Genomic DNA, 27,650 nt, shown 5'->3' with positions numbered 1-27,650 from the left:
TTTGGGATAGGAAGTGCAAAACTTAATTACAATTTGACCCTCTTTTACTTCACTATTAAGATGTTTCATCTCCCGGGCTTGAAGTCTTGTTGGACCAGGACAAGAAGGACCAGGGGAGCTCGTTTGGCTGTTGCTTTTTGCTTGCTTCATGGGTGGCTTTTGTGTTTAGACATCTGAGAAAAGATACCAGGGAGTGGGGATAAAAGACGGTTGGACTCAGGACTGCAGCATGAAATTGAACTGGAACACAGTATTAAGAAAGTTGACAGCACTTTGAATATCTTACTCTCATAGGAAGGGGGACAGGCAGGACATTGATGCCTGCTTCCATCTGAATTGTTGAAAGCCAGAGTTTACAAGGTGTGACACTGGCTGAACAGGACTCCCTTGTGGGTGGGGGGCAGGAGAACAAGTAGCTGATGGTCAGGGCAGCCCATCTGGGAAGATGTGCATTCTTCACCCCCACCAGTCCTGACAGGCATGAAAAGGAAGTGGTGTAACTGAGGAGCTTGCTTCTGACTGTCTTAAACAGATTGTGGGGATTGCTGCATCACAGCCATGATATGTGTGTGTGATGAGGCATCACTTCTCATCTAGCCATTTGAAGCTGTAGTAGTCCTGGTTTCAGCAGGTTGTCTTGCTTTTAGCAGGTATAAAGCTCCTGAGCTACACATGTGGGTTGTATTCTGTGCTAGCATCAATAAGCACAATGCATCTGCTGTGCATTTGGTGCTCACTGAAAACTAGGCTGCCCACTGAGAGATCCCAGCCTCAGACTGCATTAAGAGAAATGCTATTTAGGGCAGTATTTTAAAGCCAAGCTATGGAGATGCTGCTGGTACCTGCCCAGGCCAGATCATGGCTGAAAACTGTGGAAAGATGCTTGGCACAGGTCCCTGCAGCCCAGCATCTCCTTCCTGCAGGAGCGACCAGTCCTGTTGTTCTCTCAGTGGCTGGGGAGCACTTGGGGTGGCTTAGTGGGAAAACAGCCAACTTTGCAGCCAATATTCCTCTCTGTTCCCAGCTACTGCATGCCTGGCTTCCCTTTTAATAGGGAAACACAAGCATTTTCTAGTGTAGGATCTGGCTGAGGGGCTTTCAGGTAACATCTCCTCTGTTTGGGGGCATGGAGGACCTCTGCCCTTCCTGGAAGGGATTTCAAGCACCCCATGCATTGGATACAGGCTTCCTGAGCTGGGTTCTTCTGTTGCTCAGGCCACCTGCAAGGATGTGGCAGGGGAGGCTTGCAGTGTGATTGTGAGCAGTTGCTGGCAGTAGCACAGCCTGTGCTGGGTGGATGAAGGGGGACGTGGGGGCTGTGTTTTGATTCTGCTTTTCCTGTTTGTTGTAACTTGGCAGAGGCAACGTTTCAGAGACTGCAGGGGCAGCAAGATCCTTTTTCTTTTCTTTCTCTTCTCCCTGGCATGTACTGCAACACCTTCCGCCAGTAATCCTGATTTTTATTTTTTTTTTCAAGGGGGGACAGAGGGAGAGTGGGAGGGGAGGACTGGTGTGTTGAGACTTTGCAGCTATGGAACACATAAACCAGAATATGTAGGATGGGGTTCATTGTCTAGAGGAGAGACTTTCCTAAAAGCAGCTCTCAGCATGTGAGCAACTGTCACAGAGGGTTTTGTTCCTGCTTCGGGTGGGATTTCAGTGGAAAAAATTAAAAACGGAAGAAGGAGAAAAAAAAATCCCCAGATCCAAAACGCACAAAGCCCATCTCCCCAGGGCCTGTTCAGAAAATGGAGATAAAGCAGCAGTAAATTCAAGTGCTCGATTAAGCCAGATGTACGTGCTTTAAAGCAGTAACAGATGTGGCAGCAGTGGCTCTAATGAAGTGGAGTTTTATGGACCTAGTTCGATGGAGGCGGGTGCATGTGCCCATTGCTTCCTGGCTGGGAAATGGCACAGCAGTGCTTTTGTTCTGGGGTCTGATGAAAGCCCTTGGCGGGTATGTGGGTGCTCAGCACTGATGTTTCCCACTGTCTCCTGGGCTCCTGCCCCTTGCCCCTGGGATGGCTGCAGTTACAATGCACATTTCAGTTTAGGTCGTCTGCCTGAGAGCAGTGAGGGTGGGTTAATTATAGCCCTCCAGGGAAATTATCTAATGACAGCCTCCCACCTCAGTGCTCCCGGAGGGAGGTTGTGGTGGCCCCCTTGTTAACTTCCCCAGTCCCTATGCCTGGGGAGTTACATGCCCTTAAATGACTGCCACATTTTGGTTTGTAAATTTGGGGGTTCAGAAATGCATCAGAAAGCTTCGAGATGCTCTTGGCTGTAGAAAGATGGATGAAGGCCAGGTAAAACCTGTTATTCACATGCTGTACACCACCTGCAATGTACAGTGTGAATGATACTTGGGGCAGAGCAGCTGGTTGGGTTTTGGCTGGGGAGGCTCACCTTGGCCAGGCTTAGACCATGTGCAGAGCTGGTTTGGAGAAAGACTTAAACATCAGTATTACCATAAGCCAGCTGAAGCTGTCCAGTGTTTCGGAGTGAACTCCATGAGAACACTGATGCTTCTTGAAGCCAGAGAATTTCCTCATGTTTTTTTGCAGAAGCTCAATGTTTTAACTGTTTGGCTTGTTACCACAGGCAGGGGTGGTTTGCTCTAACCTGAGGACCACCCCACCACCACATACCAACAGCTGCCCAATGAAAGGGCTCTTTGCTATAAGGCTGGTATCTTCTAAGCCTTTAGGTGGTAGCTGGGTCCCGCCAGGAAAGGAGTGCTCTGTAGACCAGGTGTGCAGCAAACACACCAGTGCCCTGGTGGAGCCGAGTGTGCTGGCTGTATATGTTTTTAATGCTTTCTGGACCTGTTTGAGTGGAAAGCTGACTGTTGCACATCTGAGCTTCCTTTTCAGTGGTTCAGCTGGCTTATCACATCTGTCTCCATGATTCTGTTTTGTGGTGGTCTATTTTTGAAGCTTTGCAATGCCTTCCCTCCTCCTTGGGAATGCAGCTGACTGATGTTCCCTTTTCTTCCTTCCTCCACCACAGTTTTACAACTCTCTCTTCCTGCCTTTTGCTCTGTATACTCCTGAGCTTGGGCGACTTCATGGGTGGCCCAGAATACAAAGTCATTTGCAAACAAAGTGTGATGCAGCCCCTGTTTCTATCAAGACAAGAGACTAAAGCAATGACAGCAGAGTGAATCCGCAGGCTGCCTTGCACTGCTTCCCTCCCACCTGTGTGGGAGGAAACTTCCCCTTGTGAAGGCCAAGTGACATTGATCTGACCATGCTTGTAGGCTCTAGAGGTTGGAAGTCACTGAAAGATCATAAAGGTAACTTGCATTACTTGCACATGCATGGCCATTGTATGCCACAAACAGTTACTACAGGTCAGCTCATCTGCAGTAAATTGCTGCCTTCTGGTATCCTGTCCATGAGTCTGAGCCCTTCGTGGCATTTACTGCACATGTACGCGTGTCATTCAGCAGTGGGACAAATCCACAAGTCTTAATTTTGGCAAAACTCCTGTTTATTTCAGTAGTAATGTTGTATCACTAAAGACTTCATGCCTAGAGAGTGGCAGCTGCCTTATTTCAGTAAATGCACATTGTAAAATAGTGAACATGCATAATAAATACACATGTGAGACCTGGTTGAGTCCCTCCTCATGGGGTACTGTAACATGAGGGTTCAAATTCAGCTCTGTCGCTACCTGTGAGAAGGATAAAACAAGGGTTAAAGAAATCCGCCACTGAGTGCAAAACTGAGTGAAATACTGCTCCAAGAACAGATGAACAAAGTGTTTTGACATAACCTGAAACAGTTGCAGTGTTGTTTAGCTTCAGCATCAAATGAGGGAAAAACCCCATAATCTGTGAAGAGAAACTTGGGGCTTAAATTAAGTATATGGCAACTTGGTAATAGCCCCCATGAGGAGGGAAGGATAACGTCTGTGAGTGCTGGAGGCAGCTGGGAGATCTGGTGGGCAGAAGGGACTCACAACTAAATTACAGTAGATACTGTCTCTTTCCAGCTACAGTTCAGTGCTCTGTTTTTTTTGGAGGCACTTGGGCTTTATCCCTGGAGGATGCAGGTTCCTGGGGAAAAAGCAGATGCACTTGTTAGCTTTAAGGGCTGATGCTTGGCTAAGGGGATGCACGGGGACAGTGGGTCCAGCAGATCTTGGTGTGACATTGGTGGTAACTGCCATTTAGCTCTGGCAGGGTTTCTGAGGAGAAGGTAGAAAGGAATTACTGTCATAATAATGAGTTTTGAGAAAGGCAGACTTTGAGGGAATGCGCAGTGAGATTTGGATGGGTGGAGAGGGTAGCCCTGGACTGAGCCACTGTCTGGAAAATCGACTGTGGAAAAGTGAGATGTTATTTAGAAACTAGTAATACAAATGCCTGAATTTCATTCCATTTGCGTGCAATAGTCATAATAACTGGAGAGGCCAATGTGGCTGAGAAGGGAGTGGAGCAATACCAGAGATAGGCGAGGGACAGCTCTCACAGGCAAGGTGTGGTACTGCTCTGACCTTTTGGGGGTTTTAAGTACTTTTTTCTTTACTTGTAATACATTTCTTTTTTTTTCTTGATCTTGAAGCTTTTCCACCTTTGTGATGGGTAGAAGGTCAGGCTTCTGGCCACTCTGCATGCAGCCTTCCCAGAAGGTAGTACTCAGCATAAGAACTCTGATGTAGGCTCCTCTCATCATGTCCTGTCCAGAGCTGCTTCTCCACCAGCCATTGATTTTGATGAGGTTTATGAACTGGTACCAAAAGGCACAGTTGGGCTTCCAGAGCTAGAGGACATCATTCTGGTGAGCTAAGCCATCCTTGAGGGGGCCATATCAAGCAGAGGGCATTGTCAGAAACAACCCCTGGACTATGTCCCTTAGCTTCATGTGTGATAGAGACCACAAAATTTCCCTCAGCCACCTCTCCTTGGAGCAAGGTGTATTTGGCTAAAGCACCCTATCTAAGAGACACGCTGTGTGGGTTTGAAGATCCTAATGAACAGATGTGCGCACTTCCTCCAGTAGCACATCTTTCCTTGGTGCCGGTTCAAATTGGTTTTTGACAGTCTGTCTCCGGCTAACTTGGTATTTGCTTGTCACTGCCTGCACATAGGTGGTAATCTTAAAATAGGAGGAGAGTCCAAACAGGTTCTGTATAGTATTATACTTTTTTTAAAAAATGTGCAAGGGAAGAGGAAATGCTTAATGTGAATTCAGAGACGGGTTTCTTGTTTGTGAGTGTGTGTCCATCAGACCATCAGTCCTTCATCAGACCTTTCTGGTGGGCTTCAGAGCACCATACCTGGCAACCAGCCTTATTAAGGTTCACAGCTCCTGTAACTCTGCCAGCCTCTAGCTCTCCTGCAGCAAAGAGTGGTGCAGCATCCCAATGCCAAACAGAGATCATCAAGATAATGATTAACATGCAGGCACCCTCATGGAGGCTGCAGTAAAGAAAGCTCTTCTGTGCTTGCATAGTAGGGACTGTAGGATGCAGAAGCCCTAGATGGGTTTGGACTCAGGGTCAGAGATGAGCCTGTGTTTCCCAAAACAAACTGATGACATAAAGGTAATTCAAATACAGCAGTAGAACCTGTAGGAAATGAACGAGGTGGTTTTGTGATCTGGTTTCATGCTGGAAATTTGTAGGAACCAAGGATTTAGGAGCTGAGGTTATACTTGAAGTCAGTGCAGGCTTTTTGGTGTGTCTGGAGTACTGAAGACCACATGGCTGCATGTGAATTGCTGGGAAGAAGAGCAGAGACTTGGCCTGGTAATGTTAATGGCTTGTTCCATCCAGGCGGAAGCCCCTAATGACAGAGCAGTAGCTACCCTGGGGGTTTTACAGACAGGGTCAAGGTCAAATTGGGAAGCTGCAGTGCAATTAATTTAAGCTTGGAAGTGTTTTCAAGTTAATTCATTTGGCTTTGCTGGGAAGATTGCAGCTTTGCAAAGAGCTAATTAGAGAAGTGTGTTGAAAGGGCTGAGATACAGGTCACTAACAAGGGGGAATGTTTTTATGGTGGCAGGGAGCTCAGAGAGCCTGACTCAGCAAAACCTTCCACACATGTTGAGGTCTTTCCCCTGAGCAACCTGTCTTCATGCATGCTGAAGTTAAGCATGTGTGCAAAACCACTGTCATAAAACACAAGATGACCCTCTTGCTCCTCGGCTTTTATGTGACTCCAGAGAGTCTCTGCTGCAGCCTCTGCACAGAGTCTCTGCCTTGGGATGCTCAGCAGCCCCATGCCTGGGGAAAGAATTTTAATGGGTGAAAGAAAAGCAGGATTGCAAGTGGAAGTTGGGTAACTGAGGGGACTTGAAGCGTTCTCCTGCATTTTTGAGGGACCAGAACAGCATTTTCCCTTATCACTCTTGGCAGGCAGCGAACAGCTGGCACAGAAGGGAACAGGATGTTGCTAACAACACTTGTGGGCTCAGTGTTGGCAGGAGGAGGGCTGGAGCAGACCTTTCCCAGCAGTGGATTGTGCTCTGCTGGGTCCACACAGAGTGGGCTGGAGATGTGCTACACGTCCCATCAGTCAAATCGTTTGGAAAGCAAGCTAACAAAACAAACCTTGCTATTTTATCTCTCTTCAGCCTGCCTGCACATTTCCATGAAATGGTGGAAACTTGCTATTTTTGAGAATTGTGTTCCTGTTTGAGATGTAGTTGGCATTTGCTGACGTGTTTGTAGATATGTTGGGAGGTGGAAGGGGAGGAGGGCTAATAGGGAGACAGGCAGTCATGCAAACACATGCACACGCAGAAACACATAGACGCAGGCTGTGTTATTGCACAAGTCCTGTATCCTTGGGAAACCAGTCTACAAACATGACTAAAAAGAAAAAAAGCAACTTGACTGAGGAATAGCCCAGGAAAAGGGACACCCCAGTCCTTCCCTCAGTTGACATCAGCTCCATTTCAGTGTCACTTCTGTGCTTGTTCTAGGGTGCCAGAGGAGTTTGTGTGTTATTTGGCACAGGTGCACTATAGGGCACCGTGCAGTGGGTCAGAGTTTTTTTTTCTCTGGCTCTGGACCTACGTGAATGGAGCAGGGAAAGTTGCCCTCTCCAGCCACCGGCAATGGGCAGAGAAGAGTACAGCAGGCTGCTGAAAGCCGTGCTGCCCTGAGTCAATGTCCCTGGCACTTTGGAGGAGCATAAAGTATTTCCTGCAGGATGCCTGAGCCAAAGGAAGGCACTGGGTGCCCCTTGGATCACCCCTCGGTGCCAGCTGCTCAGGGCAGGGAGAGGAACTTGCTAAGCAACCCCTGGCCAGAACATGCCGTTCCCTCCCCAGTCCTGCCCTCCCTGCTGGTAGAGATGGGCTGAAAAGATCTCATGGTAAAAATAAAAGGTGTTTGCAGAGCCCCAGTGCTCTCAGCCCCAGGGGCTCTCAGAGTGCTTTGTGGACAGCTTATCACAGAGGTAAAACATGCTCTTGGAGACTGATTCAGGATTTTCTGGCTGTCGTGTGCAGTTGCCTCGCTGTTACTGAGCAAGTTGGCTCAGTAACCCTGGGGAGTGCAGGCAGGCAGAGGATCCTGGGAATCTGGCCTCAGAGCTCCTTGGCAGATGGAGATGCTCCAAGCTGATCTCCATCTGTCTCATGGAAGCCCATGACTGAGGGATCTGGAAACCAGCCCTCCCCAAAGCTGGGTGGCATGGGCACCCGTGGGCTGCCTGGGAATGCTGGCTGTATCCTCTGCAAGCAAATCTAGTGCTTAAACATCCATGTCTCCTGTCCAGAAATGGATGTGGCTAAGCAGAACAGGTTGCTGGCTGGGGAGGGAGACCTGGAGGAGGTATGAGGGGGTCCTTGTAGTTGAGTCCAGAAAGGGATCATGCATGACTCCTCCCCAGTAAAGCCTGTCAGTGGCTATTAAACCCAGTCTAGATGCAGCCTTTGGCTCCTGAACTGCTGATTGCCAGGATGAGAGCTGAGGAGAGACTGCTCTGTAATTATGTCCTTTCTCCAGCTCCTTCCCTGAGCATCCAGTTGGCAGCTGTCAGAGATCTTGCTCTGGGCAGGGGTGCTGCTTCTCTGCTCTACATCCATTCTGCATCCCTTCTCTGTCCATTTCCCCTCTCTTACATGGCCCATTGCTTGTGCTCCCTCTATGGCATTTCACAGGGTTTTTTTGTGTGAAGAGTGAAAATTGAGAGGCTGCTTTGGTTTCATTTGCCTCTGGAGAGCTGCATCTAGCCCAGCTTGATTATACTTGGGGCCAGACCATGTACCATGCGCCCACGTTCCTCCTCTGCTGCCAGCTGATAGCTGATGGATGCTGAGTTCTGTAGCTCAGCACTTTGGAGTTTGGCAGAGGTGATCCCTTTTTGGGACAGGATGGGCCAGAGGGCCTGGGGTGGGGGAAGCTTTGTTCTTGGCAGCTCCTGCTGTGAGGAAATGGCAATGCCAGTGTAATCGTGCTGGCAAACGTTTTCTGAGGTATCCGAGCTCCAGGTCAACAACGCCCACACTAAAGCTATTGCATAGGAACCTTTGCCCAGGGCTGTCCTAGAAATGCTTTGCAATCTGATGAGGCAGAGGTCACCAGGGCTGCAGTTAGAGTTTGTGTGCTCCTTCCCAACCTTCCTGCAAGTACTTCTCTGGCCATGGCTGTTGTGCATGTTAAAGGTCAGGTTTAAAGGCCTTGTCTTTGCTCTCAGGGTGTGAAGAACAAGTGCTGGGTTCCTGGCAGCCCAAGATGGGCAGTTCTGCTCCTTAAAATGAAAAGTGGCAAGCAAAACCCAGAATGGGCTCTTAAATTATCCTGAAATGGTAGAACTTATGGCTGCAAGAAGCTAGAAGTGTTGGAGGGAATAAAAACACAAACGAAACTAGATGAGACAAACAACACTGCTCAGGGTGAAGAATCACTCTTTTGATGCTGTATTTGCAGCTCCAAGTGTGTTTACTCCTGTGCATGGTGCAGTGTCAGGGCAGGCTTCTGGGTTCATTCATCAGTTCCCTGCGTGGCTTTGGGAATTTTTCCATGCCTTTGTTTTTTACCATGTGCAACCCAGATGAACACCTCTCCAGGGTAATTAATGAACCGCAAAGCATTTTGATGTCTTCACAGGGAAAGTGCTGGCCAGTGGAGGGTGTGATGGCTGTGGGAAAGAGATATAAGCCTTCATCCAGCCAGGGCACAGCCAGGATCTGCGGCTAGCAGGGCTTTGGGCAGTGTGTTCAAGGCTGCTTAAGTGAAACTTTCTGTGGGTCTGGGACAGTAGTCAGCACTGAAATGCTACCCTAACACCCCGGTAGCTAAGCAAATGCATGTGAAACCCTCTGAAACCCTCTGGGCAAGTTGTTATTGAAGGAAAGCAAGTGCAGAGAGAGAGAGCAGTGCAGGAGAGGGTGGCTGAGGTCCTTGGCATAGTGTGTGCTCCCTGTGATATAGGCTGGCCCTCTTGTGCTAAGTGAGTGCTACTGACTCAATCCCAACCTACAGCCCAGATACGCTTTGGGGCTCTTCAAAGGGATAAAGATGTATTTTTAACTTCAGGCAGCTGCCTTTTTTTGTGTGGTGCTTTTTTCTTCATGTAGCTCTAGAAGTGGCAGGTTGTTTTTAAGCCCCTCTGTTTCTTGCTGTCTCAGCAGAGGTTCCTAGAGGTCTCAAAGCAAATTCCCCAGATTTCAGCACTGGAAATTGGTAGCCGCTGTTGAAAATGTTGGTGAGACTGTGCAGCTCCCTACAGACATCAGTTGATGGCCATTTGAATACATTTTCACCTTAGCCAAGTCCTTGCCCCGTTAAAACCAATGGGAATTTTCCTTGAAGAAGCCCATAAAGAAATCATTTTCTTGGCATGAAGAGAGCTGTTTCATGGGCTTCACATCAGCATTCAGGAGAACTTCAGCTATCTGCTTTGATTCCTGCCACACTTGTCCCACCCTTCACAAATCTCTCTACCTTTTGATCCAAAATAGCACAGGAGATGTTTTCCACATGCCATAGTAAAATGGAAGAACTATAAAACATAATTGTTTTGGAGTTTGGTACCAGTCCATTCACAAATATATTTTAGTGTGAATTGAAATTGGTCAGCGAAAGGGCGTTTGCCAGGATGACAAAAAGATTAGTGTTGTGTATCTGAGGCAATTGTATACCTGCCCATCCCATGCCAGTAGGGTTTGGTGGGTGGCTTAGTTGGTTCATGGACAGTCATAAGCAAGTATGCACAGCTCTGCTTTTGGGCAGTGTTAACAAGAATTATCTGGCTGAAAAAGGTGTTGTTTGGCTCGTGGCATGCTCTGTTCTCCTGACCTTGAGCCTTGATGTCTCTGCTCTTGTCATCGCTACCCAGCCCAGTTGCTCTTTGAAATGTGGTTCATCATACCTGATGCTCAGCCTCCTCCTGTGAGTGCAGCTTGTCTGTGGAGGAGATGCCAGTGCTTTGCACGTGAGGCCAGCCCCTCCTGTCCCATCTCCCTTTCCCAGTGATTGAGTCATCCCTGTAAGCCCCAGGTCAAGAGAGCTCCTAAGAGCAGTGCTGGATCTGGGAGAGGGAAGAGCTGTGATGGGGCTCTGGCACTAGCCCCAGGTGGATCAGTCCAGACTGGCAACAGGATGAAGGTATGGTGCATCACAGTTGGCTTGGCCTTGGAGAAGAGAGCTTTCGGTCCATAGCAGCTAGATGTTCCCGGCCTCTGCTCCAGGCTTGCTCCTATTATGGTGCCTGGGGAGCCAAGACCAATCTTTCTGATCCCTGGGTGTGTTCATGCACACTCTGCTCCCATCAGTGGTTTTCTTTGGGCTGATATTTGTTAGCATTGGAAAGTGGGAAAAATGAGTGAAAATATTATCAGAAGCAGGTTTTGTGAATGAATCAGCCAAAAAGAGGCTTACCAGCGTGCCTTCATTTACTAGCTCAGTGCTTATTTGGGCAGATGTCTATATATTTTAGTTGGAGGCAGGAAGGAGAGAGAATCGATGGGAGAAGGCACCACTTCCAGTTTGCTGCTTTTCTGTCTGGTTGTACCATTGGTTTTCTGAATGAAGAAGGGGACTGCAATGTGTCTGAGATGCTGCCCTGCTGCTGCGCTTGTTGGTCTGCTGTTGTTGACAGCTTGGTGGGACACTGAGGAGAGAAGCACAAAAGATGTCAGGCTAAAACCCTTCTAAGCAGTTCACTGAGAATCAGAGCCTGGCGAGCCTTGCCCGTCTTTTGCATGGTGCTTTTTCATTTGATCCTGTCTGAAGGGCGGCGTCATGGCCTTCACTCTTCTCACTATGTGTTTCTAATTAACAGGGAGACTGGTGTATAAACAGAAGATTCCTGCTCAAAATATTCCTTGTCCGGCTCCTAGGATGACGGCCAGACAGCAATTGCCAGGTGGAAGCCCAGACTTTGAGCTCGCCCATCTTGGCTATCAGACCTGGTCCCAGTTCTCATCTGGAACCAGTATTGAGGAAATTCGTGGACTTTGCCAGATTGGTTTTACCCTGTGTTTGCTTTTTCAGTTGCTACCTAAGCAGCTATAAACCTGCAGACCAAACACATTTAGTATTTCTGGGAAGTGGGACTATCCGGGTATTAGGAGATCTGAGGCCAGTATGGTGAGGAAGTTCAAAAGGGTATTGGACACATCCATTGAGGGATGAGTTTGTTGGTAGCTTTTAAGTCCTGTGGGTCAGATGAAGTCTCCAGCCATGAAGGTGCTTTTCCTACTGGTCCGCAGCACACTGGTCCTTCTGACGGGTGTCCCTTAGCAGCTGCTGCTGATCTCTTGTGGATGGCATGCTGGGCTGGGGTGGCTCTTCGATCCAGCTGTTCTCTAGCCATCGGTTTGCAGGCAGCTGCACATCTGCTCAGTGAGTGCAGACAAAACTCTTCTTGCAGTTCCTCCTGTGTAAGCCTGGGGTTGCAACATCTGAAAAGAGCTTGGAAAGCTGTGGCAGAAATCAAACACTTGTTATTAACGGTTTTTCACTTTTTGTCATGACAGTAGAGCTATGCCCTGACAAAACTTCACAACGCAGCTTCTGAAAAAAGGAAATGTTAAAAACCTATAAATGTTCTGTGTGCTTGGGCTTCCAAGAAGCAGGTGAGAGAAGTAAATTAGGCATTGTGATACGAGCAAAAATATTGCTTGCCCTCCGTTGTGCACAGTTTGACGTGATCTCTTTATTTCTATATTAAGTGCCTGATTTCTGGAGTGCTGGAAAGCTGAAACTGGAGGTGCTGGAGAGAATGCTGATGTTGAGAGGCTAAGCATTAGAGTTCCTTCTTGGTATACGCTAAAAGACACTTCATGTTTGTCACCACTGTAGGACCAGAATGGCCTGGTCTGTCACTGATGTGGGCCCTGTGGAGCTCCTATATACAGAGATATATGCAAAGATGTACTAAGCCTGGGTTATTGTGGTGAAAGGTGTTGTGCAGGGGTTGAATCCTAATTTGGCCTGGAAAGGACCACTAGAGGTCTTGGTCCAAGCCCCTGCTTACATCAGAGCCAGCTTAATGTTAGATCCAGCTGCAGTGTTAGATGTGCTTGCTCAGCCACATAAGACTGGGGACTAAGGAGGGGTTAGCTGTCACCTTCTGGGCTCCCTGGAGCAAGTCGGAGGAATTGAGATCTGTCCTCAATGCCACTGCAAAGGCCAGAGGGACCGACGTCTGCAGCATCCTGACCACTGTGGCCTACTTTGGCAGGGATCACTCTCAGAAACAGCAGCCAGTGAACCTGGAAAAGGCACAAAGCAGAGAGTAGGGGAGGTTAAAAAAAGTCCAGTGTTTTATCCTCAGGTTTCTGTTAACTGGCTTTGAAATGGCTGAATTAGCTGGGGTTCTTGCAGCTTGCAGTGGTGGCAGAGTTGGGCCCAGGCCATGTGGAGCAGTTCCATAGTCAGCAGAAGTGGCCAAATGCAGAAGTAGGTAGAAGCTAAATGAGTAATGTGCTGTATGACAAACAATGTGAAAGACGATACAGCAAGGATGATCACTGAAATTGCAGGATCTCTGAGGGAAATTGGGGTGGTCATAAAACAGAGGAAAGGTATTTTTGAAAGCAGGACTAAGAATTTATTTTAGCACATTAATATGGAGTAAGTATTCCTGGAGATACTCTGGGGGATGATAGATGGACTCAAGGTATTGTTACTAATCACTGTGGTTTTAAGTTTTGGAGCCGAAGTACACTTGGCATGCTCAGCCCAACTGGATTTGTGATGGGAAAATTACATTCTCTGGGAAGTAATTTGCAAGGTCAAAGAAAAACTAGAAAGAACTTCTCCAGCAGCGATTTCCCCTGCTCCCTAAACTGTCTTTTAGTGTGGTAATAACTCCAGAATGAAAGGATCTATTCTCACCTTCCAGATGAAAGGGCTAATGCAATTTAAAATTTTTGCATGCAAAAAATTTTATGGCTTGGTAACCAGTCACACATGAAAGTGATCCAGGATGGGAGGAACTTGTGAGAGAATGCCTAGCTGAGCTTGACCCTTTCGTTGTCTGCCTTGTTCACCGCAGATAATGGCGATGACCGGTCTGAGAGCATCCTTGCTGAGAACCATGTGGATGGCACTACAGGGATCCTGGGTGGAGCTGGTGGGAGGAAGCCCATGAAGACGGGCATGAAGGAGCTGGCAGTTATGAGGGAGAAGGTGAATGAGCAGCAGCGGCAGATGGGCAAAATCGGCAAGCCTCATCACAACCACGAGGACTCCAAGAAGTCACGGCTGTCGACGGGCAGGGTGAGAGGGCAAGGGATGTGGGGAGCTAACAGAGGCTGCTGTGGACTCACTGGGAAATGCTGAAGGCAAAGGCTCAGTGGCATCTGGAACACAGTGTCTTGAAAAGAAAAAAATAGGGAGGGAAAGAAAAAAAAAAGGGGGGGGAGAGGGAGAGAGAAAAAAAGAAAAGGCAAACGTTTGTTTTGCCCTAAAGCTGAGCCAAGCATACCATCTCATGAACTTTGATGTGCTGGCAAGGAGGCTTTATTTTCATTGTATCTTCACCTCCTAACAGCAGAGCCAGGGAAAAGGGGGTCCTGCTGGCTTGACACATACCTCCTCAGGGGTATGAGCATGCCCTTTGCCCATGGACTGGCTTTCTCATACCCTTTTCCTGCAAGCGAGTGCTAGGGATAGCCCAAAGGGATTTGGGAATAGGTGTTCGTGGTCTGACTGCTGTAGGGCAGCCATAGTCTGCGTTGAGGGGGCCCAGAGCCCCTGAGGATGGTCTGTGGGGCTGTCACATAGCAGGGAGAGTGCCCAGAGTCCTCCCTGTCCCCTTCTTCCCTGTCTCGTTGCCCTCCAGTCGTTGGCCGTGGTTTCCCTCTAGTGGGCAGCTTGGTCAAGGCAACTAGAAGGGATGGGAAGCCACCCCAAAAGGTCCGTAATATGTGTTTGTGTAAACATACAGGGTGTTTCTACAGAAAGGGGCTTTAAAAGAGCCCTAATCCCTCCAAGAAACAGGTAAAGCAGAGATTCAAAACAAGCTGTAGGCACTGTCAACTGGGAGAGCTCCCACACTGCTGCTCCTTTGGAACAAAAAAAAACCACCAAAACCCAAACCCAACAAACCAACCCCAGCAACTGCAAAAGTAGAGAGGTGTGGACTCACTCCAGCTCGCATCAGGCATTATTCAACTAGATTGCCTTGGCTGGGAGCTGTGGCTTAGGGCTGCTATGGAGCAAGAGGGATGCCTCCAGAGGCTGGTTTTGCTGGGTGCTCTAACTCCCAGGGCTTCCCCTCCACTTTGAGTTGCACTTCTGAGCCAAAACTGCATCCCAGGTGCAGGATGCTCATGGAAATACTCCTGGTCTGTCTGGATTAGTCCTGCTTCACATCCCTTCTCACTAGTGGGACCCATGGGAGTGTCTCTGAGGCTTCTCCTCCTCCAGGGCCTGTGAACTGGTGTCATGCTGGCTCTTGGCCACTTGAGGCAGGTGGGAGAGATGAGCATGTCTTCCTGTGTGGATCTCCACATACTGGCATGTGTGGACATGCAACACTGATTTTGGGTGGCTGCAGGTGAAGTCTGCAGCATGACCCAGTTGCAAACCTCTGTCATGAGCAGGTGCACATAGGTGTTCGTCCCTACTGGTGTTTCTGTTGTCCAAACTGTTGACATTGAGCAGTCCCATTGCCTTGATTTTTGTCTTGTTCTGTCTGGGCTCTTTCCAGACCCGTTGTCAGCAGGAGCTGGATCAGGTCCTTGAGCGCATCTCCACTATGCGGCTGCCGGATGAGCGAGGTCCCCTGGAGCACCTCTACTCTCTCCACATCCCCAACTGTGACAAGCATGGCTTGTACAATCTCAAACAGGTAACTGGAAAGAGCTGGCGTCCCAGGGCTGGCTGCACTCCTGGCAGCAGCCCTCAGCTCATCATGCATGTCCACCATGTGCAGCCACAGAGCATGTGCTTGGGCCTGGGCTGATGTTGTACAAATATCACATTCAGCATGGACAGGTTTAGTAATACCCAGGTGCACGTGCAGCCATGGGCTAGCATGTGAAGGTGTGAGACCCACATCTACATGTGGCTGCAAACAGACCAGAGATGGAGAATCTGTCTAGTTCAGAGCCCCTTCTTTCCCACAGGAGCTGCTTATATGTCCAGGTCTATTTTCATGTGTTTTGAAACAGCTCTTGGCCTGGCTGGGCCCTGCTACAGAATAAAAGCATGGAGGGGCTGATGCTGGCCAGTCTTACAGACAAAGCAGAAGGCACTTTCTCCTGAGGTCAGGAAGGTTTCTAGTGCACTTTACTGGTTTTCCTCCACAAATCAAGGCTGGTCCCACAGCTCCAGGAGGGATTCCTTCCAGGTGAGATATGGGTTAGGGTGCAGCATGCTTCTGAAAGTATTTATGGGACCCAACAGGACTCAAATGACTTAATGTGTGTCTGAATTCTGACTTCTTGGCTTTACTAATGTAAAATCAGCAGGTGTCAGCAGCTGAGGCATGGGGGGAAAAAATGCCAGGAAAAATCTCTTGGGCAGCTAAACAGCAGCTTGTCCAGGGTTGACTAGCAGCCACATGTGAATAGTCCATGGATAAGAGCACCCTTTATAGCTATGTGTAACTGAGCCTTTGGAGGGGACCCCAGGAAACCTGATTCATGGCTAAGCCTTTTTCTTAGGGCTACTTTTACCACTTGATCAGGAGCATTAAAAAAAAAGGGCATTAAAAAAGTAGGTTGTTCTGAGATTATCTCCCTTTGTCCCCTCTCTCTTCCTTGTCCTGCCTGGCCCCTTACACTCTACCTCCCCCTGAAGAGCCCCATGGGCTGGCTGGATACCCCAGCATGAGCACACTTGAACGGAGTAGATGGAGAAAAGCTGGCAAATTCCTTGTTAAGGAGATGAGCCATGTCTGGGGAATGAGCCTGGGCAATACAGCAAAGCACTGAGTGCTACAAAAGAAAAGTCTTTGCTGCTCCTTGTGCCTGGGAAGCAAGTCAGCCTGTGCTGACACACTGGTCACTGCTGCAGAGAAAGAGAGGGGACAAAATTTGCTTTCTCTTCTTCCCCCCTCGTTAAGGGCAAACAGGGCAAATATAAAATGATACCCATTTCCCTCCATCTGTGTTTCCAGTGCTCAGCATCAGCTCCTTTTCATTTGCTGGAAAGTGGATGCCAACAAAAGCATTCCCAGTTGCTCCCACCTCCTGTGGGCCAGTACTTGGGTGGAGGGTGCCTGGATGCACTTTCCTGCTGGGGAGGCTTTTTCCTCCTTTCTTTTTGTGATTTTTATTCCCATGAACAAAATTGCATTTTTGACTTCAGTCCAGCTGCAGAAAAGGGCTTGAATTCAGCTTCACAGAGTGCACATGGAGGCCAGTCTGCTGGAGTAACCTCTGTGTCTTCCACTACACCCTATTCAGAAATGTATCTGCTGGGGATGCAGAGATGAGCATCAGGTTCAAAGTGCCTGCAGCCCTTACAGGGCAAGAGGTGGATATTAGGTTGCCATTAGGGCAAGAAACTTCTCTCTAACCAGGCTGTGTGTAGGGCAGAATCAAGGTCCAGGTGCACCACGGTCCCCACCTCTGGTCTGTGACAGCATGAAACCCTGTTTGGAAACTTATTTGCATCTGGTTTTGGGGGCCTTGCTCTCATGTTCGTTTGTTTAGCCCAATTTGCAGGTAAGAAGCAGCTTACACAGCTCATGTGCCAGTCTGTCTCATCCCTCTTCCCTCAGGAATGTTTGACTCTATGGATGATTTTATCTTCAGTTGACAGAGCGTGGTGCATCTTGAGGATAGTTGTCCTTGCGGTTCATGAAAATTGACTTCTTGGTCCCTGGCACCCTGGGGGCAGAGGTCCAGCCCTCAGCCTGGACTGCTGGTGCAGCACAGACCTTGGGGTGTCTCGAGTGCAGCATCCATGACTCTTGCCTAAATCCAAAGTAGTGCCAAATGGCTGGAGAAACCCCAGCTCTGCCTGTGCTAAGGCTTTGGGCTGGGGGGGGGGTGGTGGTGGTGTGTGTGTCATTGTTTTATCCTCCAATTTCCTCCTCTGACGCCTGCCCTGTCCTTCTCCATGCAGTGCAAGATGTCGGTGAATGGGCAGCGTGGCGAGTGCTGGTGCGTGGACCCCATCCATGGGAAGGTGATCCAGGGCGCACCCACCATCCGTGGGGACCCTGAGTGCCACCTCTTCTACACAGCTCATGAGCAGGAGGACCGGGGAGCACATGCCCTGCGAAGCCAGTAGACAGAAGTGATCCTGCTTGCTGGAGGCGGCTCGCTGTGGCCCCAGTGCTGGATTTTACATGGGTTTCAGCATGTCTCTTTAGGCTCTGGAAGAGACTGGGGTTGGGTCCTGCGTGCTGCTCTCCTTCCCCTGCTGCCCGGCTCCTGGGGAGGGGAGAGAGAACGGGAGGGGAAGGGCGGTGGGGGGGTTGCAAGGAGAAGGGACTGCTTTCCTATAGTCTTTCACCCGATGTAAGCCAGAGAATCGGTCTTTTTTGCTCCTCGCCCTGCGGCCCTGCCATCCCTGCTGCTTTGCGGCATCTTCCTGCACCCTTCAGCACAGAATGCTGTGTGCTCCCTGACACTTCCCAGGGGACAAAACCCTTTGCCGTAGGTGGGAGTGGGACAAAGCAAAACAAAAAAAGTTAAAAGCCCACCTTTCCCCTTCTTTCCCTCCCTTCCCCAAGACCAAAGACTGTAAATACTGTGTGGCCTGCCTCTTGCATCCTACTGGTCCCCTGTGCCTCAGCCTGGCCATTGGTCATGGCATGGGATGCAGTGTGGGAGGGAGGGAAGAAGGAAAGCCCCTGTCTTCCCAGCTGGAACATGCTGGCACAGTCAGGATGCATCCCTCAAGAAGGCATCAGTGAGGGAAAGGGCTAAATATGAGACAGCTCCCTCTGCCTCCTAAGGCATCCCTGGGTGCTTTCCTTCCTGGTGCTGGGGCACAGTCAGCCCCAGGTTTGGGATGACAGGGCCTTTGGGTGATGGTGAAGCTAAACACTTGGTTTTCCAGGGGATCTGAAGGGCTATTGCCGAGTATTTCTTAGAATCAGCTTATGCTGAGGGAGCTAAAGTGAACTTGCTGGGGCTGGCTGGAAGGATGCCTGTGTAGATTTAGGATAACAAACCAGGGAGTGTCTCTGTCTGTCTCTTTCTCTCTTATTCATTCTTTCTTTCTTTCTAGATAGGAAAAACCCATCTAAAACCTGCACTCCCAAGCAGCTGCCCTTGTCCCTCCATTTTTGCTTGGGACTGGAGTGAGCATCTGCTATTCAGCACACACTTTATCTTTTTTTTTTGTAAGTAAATTACAGTATGTATCGTGCTTTGTAAAGGTCCTGACACACATGCACCCCCTCTGCCCACATACACGTTTGAGTAGATTAAATCCAAGTGATCCAAGCGCTCAGAGAGGTTTTGTGCTGGACATGTCGTTCTGAGAAGAGATGCCTCTGCTGTTACTTCACCTGTTGATTTCTTCCTGTACAGAGCACACAGACACTGAGAATAAATAACTTCCCTGTCGCCTAAGCAAGGAGATTTGTTTTCTACCTTTTGTTTTTCCACTCCTTCCTTTTTAATATGGATACTGTTTGCAGAGCAGTTACAAAAATCGTCTCCTTACAGTAGAAGTCTCAGGCTTCCCCTAATGAAATCAAAGCTGGGGGCAAGGTGGAGGATAAAGCATCTCCCAATTTTTGGCAAATGCTTCTGAGTAGCAAATAGACTCCATGTCCCAGGTCCATCATAGGGTTAGGTTCAGTTAGGGTGGAGGAAGGGGATTCCTTGGTGAGCGTGGGTGCTGGTGGGGAACACCCTGTGCCTGCATGGTGGGTGCCAGGCAGCAAATCTACCTGACCATGACCTTCAGGGATGGGACCATCCCCTGGTGACTGCCAGCATGCCTTGGGAACACCAAACTGTGCTAAAGAAACACCACATCAGGGTTCCCACTGCTGATACTCCCTCATCTGGGGACTTTGGTCTGGAGAAAGAAAAGCAAAAAGTCCACAGGCTCTGGGAGAAGGGGATTTGTTGCTTTTCCCCCTTTTGGCCCCATATTTCAGATCCTAAGTGCAAAGGGTGCGGCAGTGTCTGCAAATTAAGCCCCTTGCAACTTTCCAGGGCTTTGGATGTGGTAGTGGAAGAGATGGGGAAGGGGACCCCTTTGGAAAGTCAGGGATGTGGGGGTGCACATGAGAATGTGTATGAGAGGGAGCAAGAGGGAAAACAAACCACATCGCCATGCAAAGCCAAGTAACTGTAAAAATGATGCTGTTTTCTGTTAACAGCCGAGGGTGTTCTGCTTGTTCATGTAAACCTTGCACACGCTGGCTCTCATCTACAATTTGTACTTTTTGTTTTGTTTAGGAACCAGGAAGTTTTCTTTTGTGTTGTTTTTTGGTTTTGTTTGTTTTTTTTTTTTTTTCTCTTTTGGAAAAGCTGAGCTGCATAAAGTTGGAATAAACTAAATGGGATGCCAGAAAACTGTCATCTTCCCCCTCCCCACTCCCCTCTGCTCATAGGAAATGTTTCCTTGCCTAATGCATCACACACAAATTTGGGCCTGTTCAGCTTTTGTCCAGGGGGTTTTGTAAACACTGGGCCTGACAAGCAGCAGTGGGAGTTGGGCCTTTCATCATCACTGGTCCCAGTTGTACGAGCAGGGAGGAACTGGTGTGACTTGTTGGCTGGCCTGTTATGTTCCTGCTCCACATGTGGTATCTTCTGAGCCTGCAAAATGCAACTGTGCCCTTAAGTCAACATCTGGCCAGCATATGTGTGGAGACCATCTTCCCCGCTGACAGCAGCTAGATTTGGTGGCAAAGGGTGGCTGTGTCCCACTTTGCTGGGTGGAGAGGATGGCAGTGTGAATGCCTCATTCAATGTGATGCCTGTGGAGCTTCCTGAGCTGGAGAGAGGCTGTGTGAGAGCAGGAACTTCCTGCTTCTTGAGCAGTGCAGCAGCTTTGCGAGGAAGGGTCCCTCCTACCCAGCGCAGGGACAGTGGAGACCTTTGCCAATTCCTGGGCAAAGGCTATAAGGGTAAGGGTGCTCTGCTTTTTCTATCTTCCCAGCCATGGTACCTCAGGGTCTTCTTGAGTTGTTCATGCTGTTTATTAGGTGGCAGATGGGCCTGTTCTCCATGAATCATCCAGGTTCCTTTAGGTCTCTTGCTACAGTTTTGGTCTCCACTGCCCCCTGTGCAAATAGCTCCTTGGCTGAGTTAGATGATGCATGGAGAAATCCTTCAAGGACTCTGACCTTTGCTTGTGCAAGGAGGGCAAAATTTGAGCTGGCTGAAGAGTCAGCTTTAGTGTTTCTGTGTGAAGCCTTTCCCCAGCATGGGCTGCTGGGAAGGTGTGGGAAGGCCTGGGCTGCTCCACTCACGGGGCTGTGGGGACAGGCCTCTTGAGGAGCCTGCACCTTCTCCCCGGGTGAGAAGTGCTGCCAAAGGGAGCATCACAGCACAACTCAGTGCTTGGGGCACCACTGGGAGGCAGATAATAACAATAATAATAATAGAAAAAAACCCATGCTGCATTCAATTAAAGTTGCAGCATTGAGGGAGAGGCCCCATGTGGCTCTGACAGCCAACATCCAGGTGTCTGTGGTTTCCCTTTGGCCTCCCCAAAGGAAGGCAAAACCACTAGGCTGCTTCCCCATCTGTTTCCTCCTATCCCATGCGAGAATGCTGGGCAGGACTGATGTGTGCTGAGGGGCTGGGCAGTGGCAGGGAGCCCCAGGAACACGTATGGGGACAGAAGGCAGCCAGTGCATGGGGCTGCAAGGACAGACATAGGATGGGGGGTGGGATGTAAGCAGGAGAACATGAGAAAAGGAGCAAAATTAGCAATTAATATTGTCTTTTGTGCCCCTGGGGGGAGCTGAAGGTGGCTCAGGGGATGCCAAGTAGCACTGTGGGGCACAAGGGTGCTCCAAGCCAGGTGCTGTCTTTGGGAGGGCTTGGGGGGGCAGAAGTTCTACGTACTGGGGGCACACTCTTGGTCAAGTGCTGGAGGAGAACAGGAGCCCTCAGCCCAGTAAAGGGAGCTTGCAGCTTGCCAGGCACCTTGCAGAGGGGCAGAGGCAGCAACAAGGCAAGAGATGCAAAGAGCTCCTGTTTAGGTTTCCCCAGGGTTGCAATGTGGCCTTAAAGGCTGCATGTGTGTGTGCATGGGTTTGATGTATGTCACTGCCAAGATCCTGGCTCTGGGGTTTCCTCTGGGGCATCTTTGTGCCTCCTGAGGTCTGGGTAATCAGACACGTAGTCGGGCACTGAGGCTTACCCAGCTGCACATAGGGTACTAGCTGAAACCCCAGCATCTCTGGTGTACACACACAAAACTACATACACTGGCAAACTACAGTTTTAGTAGAGCATAAAAATTATGCAGTAGTATAATACAGTAATATTTACTATAAAGAATTAGTGTAAGACTGTATGACTATCTATGTACAGCTATAGCTATCTATAGCCATATCTGTATCCATATAGATAGCGGTAGTTTGAGGGTAGGAGTATAATTTACTAGCCAGCTAGCTGAAGGCGGGGGAGAAAAGCGTTAACTTTTAGGGTGGAAAGCCCATTTCCAGTGCCTGTGTGGCTGAAAGCAACAGCAGAGCCTCGCTGCCCAGCGCCGCCTGGTGCCGCTGCCGTGCCGTGCGGCTCCCGCGCAGTGGGGTGCCTGAGGCAGCGGGTCCAGCCTAGCGGCGCGGCACGGGGGTGCACCGGGGTTCGGACCCCCCCCGCCTCTGTCGCTTGGGGCAGCATGTTTGGCCTCAGCTGTGCTATGGGGAGAGGAGGGAGTGGGTGGCTGTGCCAGCCCTGGGTGGTGCAAATAGGATGGGGGATACTTGTTGGCACAGTGAGGGCCAACGGGGAAGATTTTGCCTCCTGCCCTGCCCCGGGCACATGGGGTGGTGCTGGCAGCCGGGTGGGTGGAGGGGATGGGCGCACAGGAGGAGGGAGATGAGGGGGTGAATGGGAAGATGAAGGGTGATGGCTACATGGGCACAGGGAGGGGCAGATCCAGCACTGGGGAAGACACATGGTAGAGCAAAGGGCCACCAAGGTCTACCACGAGGTCTCTGAGGACCTGGCTGGGCTGGGCTGCCCCATGGATGGCACAGGAATGCTCCAGGACACTGTGGTAAATACTTCAGCTGCCCAGAGGTCTGAGGCTCAAACGTCACATCCAGTCCCAAACTGTAGGACTGTTTGGGCAAGCATCTAGGGGCTTAGTAGCATCCCTCTCCCACATAAGCCATCTGAGTGCAGTGCTGTGCCCTGCTGTCATACCCATGCAAAGGTTATTTCTAAAAAATTGGACAGCTCTGCTTAAGTGTGTTGTAAACTCAAACTTCAGTTTTACCACTGACTATGCACACTGCTCCGGTATTGAAAGCGCTCCTAAACCATTCCCCCAGGCTCTGTACCTCCCCTGGCACCCCCATGGAGCTGGCTGAGTCCCCAGGGGCACAGGGCCAGGGGATGCTTGGGGACGTAGCCCCTCGCTAGCAGGCTCCAGCACACAGATGCTCCAGGAGGGTCAGGCACAAGCTAACTGAATGCATAACTTTATTAAATAAATGCTTTGTCATGAGAAAAGACAAAGATCAAAGAGTAACATAAATTATAAGTTGAATAAATAGTATACAGCAATCTTCACTTTTTAATAAAATGTGAGATTTTTTAAAGTACAAAATGCTAAACAGAGCATTAAGCTCTTCTTCCATTGTCAGTTTTTCACAAACTGCTTTTTTTTTTTTTTTCCCCACCAGTAAGATTATGAGTATTTCTTGTTTACTGGAAAAAAAAAACCACCCAAAACAACAAAAACAAAACGAAACAAAACAACAGAGCTACCGTATGTATGTAAAGCTATAAAAAGCTACCGTAAAATGTGTAGTGAGTATTGCTAAAGATAAAAACCAGGCAGGAAACTCGGAATCTGGTGTGTTTTAACAACTGTGTTACAACGGTGGGTAACGTGCGTGGTGATGCCTGTCCCCATTGGCAGTGGTGTGGGGCTGGCGGGGCTGGAGAGGGGGGCACAGTAGGCAGGGATCCTAGCCATGGCCAGGACAGCGGTCTGGAAGCAAAGTGAACTGTCGATCATTAAATATACAATGCTCCATTTGGGAAAAAAAACTAAAATCAGTAACAACCAAAAAAAAAACAAAAAACAAACCACCACCAAAAAACACCCAACAGCAAAAGAGTTTTCATGGGGAAGGTGGAGAAAAAGAGAAGGGGGGAGAGCAGAGAAATAGTGCAAAATGCTCTTGTACTAGTGGTTTTTGAGGTCCACTGCAGTACAGACAAGGGGTAGCCCAGCTGCTGAGCGCCGCTCCCCAGGGAGATGTGGGAGAAGGGCTTTCCTGACCCCTGTGCCATCCTTGTTCTTTCCTCAGCTCGCATACCGAGTACCAGTGCAGGCTCAGTGAAAAGACTGTGGCTGGAGCCCCCTGAGCCTCACACCTCTCCCTTATGCACCAATCGCCAGCATCTCCTCACGTGCCTCACCCCCTCCTACCCATCCTCCCCAGCTCCCAAATCTCCCCCTTTTGCTTTTCTCACCCTAAATGCAAAGGGGGGGCTGCTGGGTGCTGAGAACGGCAGCACGTTGTCACTGCCATCCCTCCTGAAGTTGTTCTTGCCTCCACCCTGACCCAGGCTCCAACCCTGGTCCTAAATATTAGTGCAGCCTGCAAACAGCCTCATCCGGCCAGGGTTCACCTACAGACTGGGCAGCTGGGGGCTCACCTGGTGCCCTGTCCCAGGAGCCAAGGTCATTTGGGGGGCCAAAGGTGGTTTGGGCAGCCCCCTCCTGCATCCTCCTCCCCCAGGTTGGTGGGGACAGGACAGGCAGTGCTGTCCCAGCAATGGATGTGCAGCGGGGAGGGAGGCTGGGATGGATTTTGATCTGCCAGGCCATGGCTGAGACTTGCTTTGTAGGGAGGGGTCAGGGAGGCACCCTGAATGCCCCTCCCAGTGTCGCTGTGGTGGCCACATCCTGAGACCACACCAGGCCACGTGAGCTGAGCCCCACCTTCCAGAAGCTCCCATCCCGCCCCGGCAGCACATCTCCTTTCTCTGCAGCCAAAGGCTTTCAAGTTTTGGGAAATTAAACAATGAAACAAACAAACAAAAAAGCAAGAGAGAGAGAGAAGGAGGGAAGGGTCCTGGGGAAGGTGGTACTGGCCTATAACAGGAGGTTTTGCAGAGGAATCAGTGAGAAGAGATGGGAACAGCATCGACGATGGCAACCTGTGGCCCTTGGGGTTAGCATGAGCTCCTCATCATCTGCTGTCATCACTAAATTCTTCACCCCATCTTCACTGCACCATTAACCCACCACCCTGGTCAAACCAACCCTGCTTCATCAGCCCTGCAGAGCCCAGAGGGGTTCCTCCCTTGGCCCCAGCACCTGCCATTCTCCCCCTCCAGCAACACAGGATCATCCTGCTCTGGCAGTTTCTTTTGAGGGCAGCAGATCTTCATTGGGTGGAACCCTCCCTTCTTTTCAGCAAGGGAAGATGCCTCACCCCCAGCTCCAAACATGCCTCACTGGGTCTCCACTGAAGTCCACTGGCAAACTTGCCCCCGCTGCAACTCCAAATGAAGTAACTGTGGGACATCCAGTCCTTCCCTTGACTGGGGCAAGTGTCTTGGTGGGGTGCCTGCAAGGTGCTCCAGAGAATGATGCCATGCCATGGGAGGTTATGAGGGCACCTCACTGGTGACGGAGAGGAGCCTCCACCAGACCCCCTTGTCACTAAATCCCCCTTGTCCCATCCCTGCTGGCAGGGACGCAGTGGTGCTGTGGACTCCTTGTCCTCTATGCCCAAGCCTGGGATGCTCAAAGGGGCTTTGGGGTGCAGAAACCTTCCCCCTGAGATCAGCTGTGTCCTTTAGCCAGTGCCAGCTGCCAGCTCCAGCCATGGCATTGGGATGTGGTCCACAGTGGGTGTGTATTTGCCCACTGGGACTGCAGCAGCCAGACGCCATGGTTTGCTTTCCTTTCCTTCCTTTGCTGCAACAGCTTCCCAGCAGCAACATCGCAGAGACCTTTGTCATGGGGAAGCAAAAGGCAAGAGTCCTGAAATTGAACGTAAAAATGAAAAACAAAGTCAGGAAGGCAGCTGAGGCCTGCGCCAGCATGCCTGAGGCAGTGGGTCTCCATAGTGCGGTGGCTGCTGTCACTCAACAAGGACTGGGGTCCCCATGTTTAAGGCAAGGGCCTGTTGCAGTATCTTACTGCAGGGTGGTGGGAGTCAGCTGTGGCAACATGAGTGAAAGGATGGAGACCAGCATTTTCCTACCCATGGGGAAGGCTATAAACCAGCCTTAACAAAAATCCAATGCAAAAGAAAATGTAGGTTTGGTTTTCCCCTTCCCTGGAGCAAACCACTTTTTTGGCTGTGGAAAAAAAAAAATAAAAAAGAAATCTCCATACTTGGTCTTCCTCATGCCAGCGAAGGGTAGTGAAGAGTTTTGGCCCCAATTCCCCTGTCCTCATGTACAGATGCTTCAGCCTGGACAGTGATGGAGTATCTGCGGGGTCAGCTTGGATGCAGCCCTTGGCATTGGTGTGACCCTGATCCCACAGGCACTGATGCTCCTCTGTAACTCTGCTCCCATGCTTAGTCCAGCAGGTTATTATTCTTTGGGAGGGGCAGCATCTTTCCGCCTGCTTAAGAGTGAAGCCCTCCAACTTGCAGGTTTCAAGGCAAAGTTTTGCAAGGAGGAAAAGCCATGTCTGTGCGCACACATGCTTGCACACATGCACGCAGGAAACAAGTGCTTCCACACCTGGATGGACAATAGTCAGAGTACTGCTTATCCAAAAAGATTTCTGACCTCCCATCCGAGAGGAACTGGATGGAGAAGGGTATCTTTCCTTTTCGGATGATTTCAAAGCTCACCAATATTCTTGCAGGGGTATTCGTGCCATTGCAGGAGCTGTGTTTCCCTCCCCGACTCATCTCCAGACAAAACCCCAGCAGTCCCATGCCTCCTCCCGATGCATTGAAATCTGCCTTGATCTGGGGCAGTCATTTGAGATGGAAACCAAACAGAGTCAAGTGAATCCCAGTGATGTGGGGAGGAGACTCTGGAGGACTGCAGCAAGGAGAGAGGATGCTGGCGGCCACCAGGTTTTCTCTTGAGACCCTTTAGACAAAAAATATCTCCTCCTCCTCCCCCCCCCCCCCCCCCATAAAATCAACCTGCTTGAAAGCCATACTGGAAAATCACCAACTCAGAGAGCTTCGTACAAGTGGAAGCCTCTGCTCAAGCAGCAGGGAGGTGCAAGCAGCACTGGGAGAGGCACGGGTCAGTGCAGGATGGAGTGGAGTGGCCGCAACTGGTTTGTCTCTGGCTCTGTCCTTTCCTTGCTGAGTCCTTGTCGTCAAGAGGCTGCTGCAGATTCCGAGTCCTCAGTTTTGTCAGGGTTTGTTTTTCTCCTTTTCTCTTTTCTTTTCTAGTTTTCTCTTCCTTTCTTTTCTCTTCTCTTATTTTTTCTTTTCTTTTTTCTCTTTTCTCCTTTCTTTGCCTTTTCTCTTCCTTTCTTTTCTCTTTTTTCCTTTCTTTTCTTTCTTCCTTTTTTCTTTTCTTTTTGCTTTTCCTTTGTTTACTTCTTTCCTTCTCTTCCTCTTTTTTTTTTTTTTCCTTTTCCTTCCTTTCTCTTTTTTCTTTTCCTGTCTTTTTTTCTTCTTACATGAGATGAAAGGAATCGGAGTCCCGGGGCGCGGGGAGGTGCGGAGGGGAGGGTGGAAGGGAGCCTGGGTAGGTAGTGATGGGGTGGAGGGAGGGGATGCGACTTCACTCCACGTTGCTGCTGTCGAACGCGTGGCACTGCAGGTCTCCGCTCAGGTAGTCAGTCCCTGGCAGCTTCATGCCGTATTTGTCCACACACCAACACAACCCACGCTTCCGGCCACGGGAGGGCTTGCACTGCAGAGACAACCAAAGGCAGAGATTAGGAGCTGGCCACCAGACACTGTGGCTCCCTTGCACTCAAGACCAGGATCACCCCTGCAGTTTGCCCCTTTCACCTCAGCAATGCAATCCCCTGGGTAGGACCTAGCTCCTGCTCTCTGCTTTCAGCACATCTCCATCCCCGTTGCTAATTCTGACTTTTCCTCCTCCCTAAGAAGTTCCTTCAGGATGCTCACTTCAGGCCAAATGGCACATGAAGCCATCAGCAAGGACACCCACCACTAAACA

The 27,650-nt window shown here is 49.8% G+C and overlaps 2 protein-coding genes across 2 annotated transcripts in view; one reads left to right on the top strand and one right to left on the bottom strand.

Moving 5' to 3' along the window:
• The window catches only part of IGFBP2 (insulin like growth factor binding protein 2), a 67,402-nt gene extending 43,793 nt beyond the window's left edge, over positions 1-23,609 (top strand). Inside the window, exons 2-4 of the mRNA XM_062607776.1 lie at positions 13,463-13,686; positions 15,122-15,262; positions 17,488-23,609. Of these exons, the coding sequence (XP_062463760.1) occupies positions 13,463-13,686; positions 15,122-15,262; positions 17,488-17,655 (533 nt within the window). The 3' untranslated portion in view covers positions 17,656-23,609. The remainder of the gene's footprint in view (positions 1-13,462; positions 13,687-15,121; positions 15,263-17,487) is intronic.
• IGFBP5 (insulin like growth factor binding protein 5) overlaps positions 22,981-27,650 on the bottom strand; it is a 24,700-nt gene continuing 20,030 nt past the window's right edge. Inside the window, exon 4 of the mRNA XM_062607777.1 lies at positions 22,981-27,377. Coding sequence (XP_062463761.1) covers positions 27,246-27,377 — 132 coding nt within the window. The 3' untranslated portion in view covers positions 22,981-27,245. The remainder of the gene's footprint in view (positions 27,378-27,650) is intronic.

Source organism: Pezoporus occidentalis, unplaced genomic scaffold, assembly GCF_034315485.1.
Source record: "Pezoporus occidentalis ecotype Australia unplaced genomic scaffold, CSIRO_AGI_Poc_V1 ctg126, whole genome shotgun sequence".
In the NCBI taxonomy this organism is placed as follows: Eukaryota; Metazoa; Chordata; class Aves; order Psittaciformes; family Psittacidae; genus Pezoporus; species Pezoporus occidentalis.
Note: the sequence above shows the minus strand (reverse complement) of the source record. Positions and strands in the feature narration are given on the sequence as shown.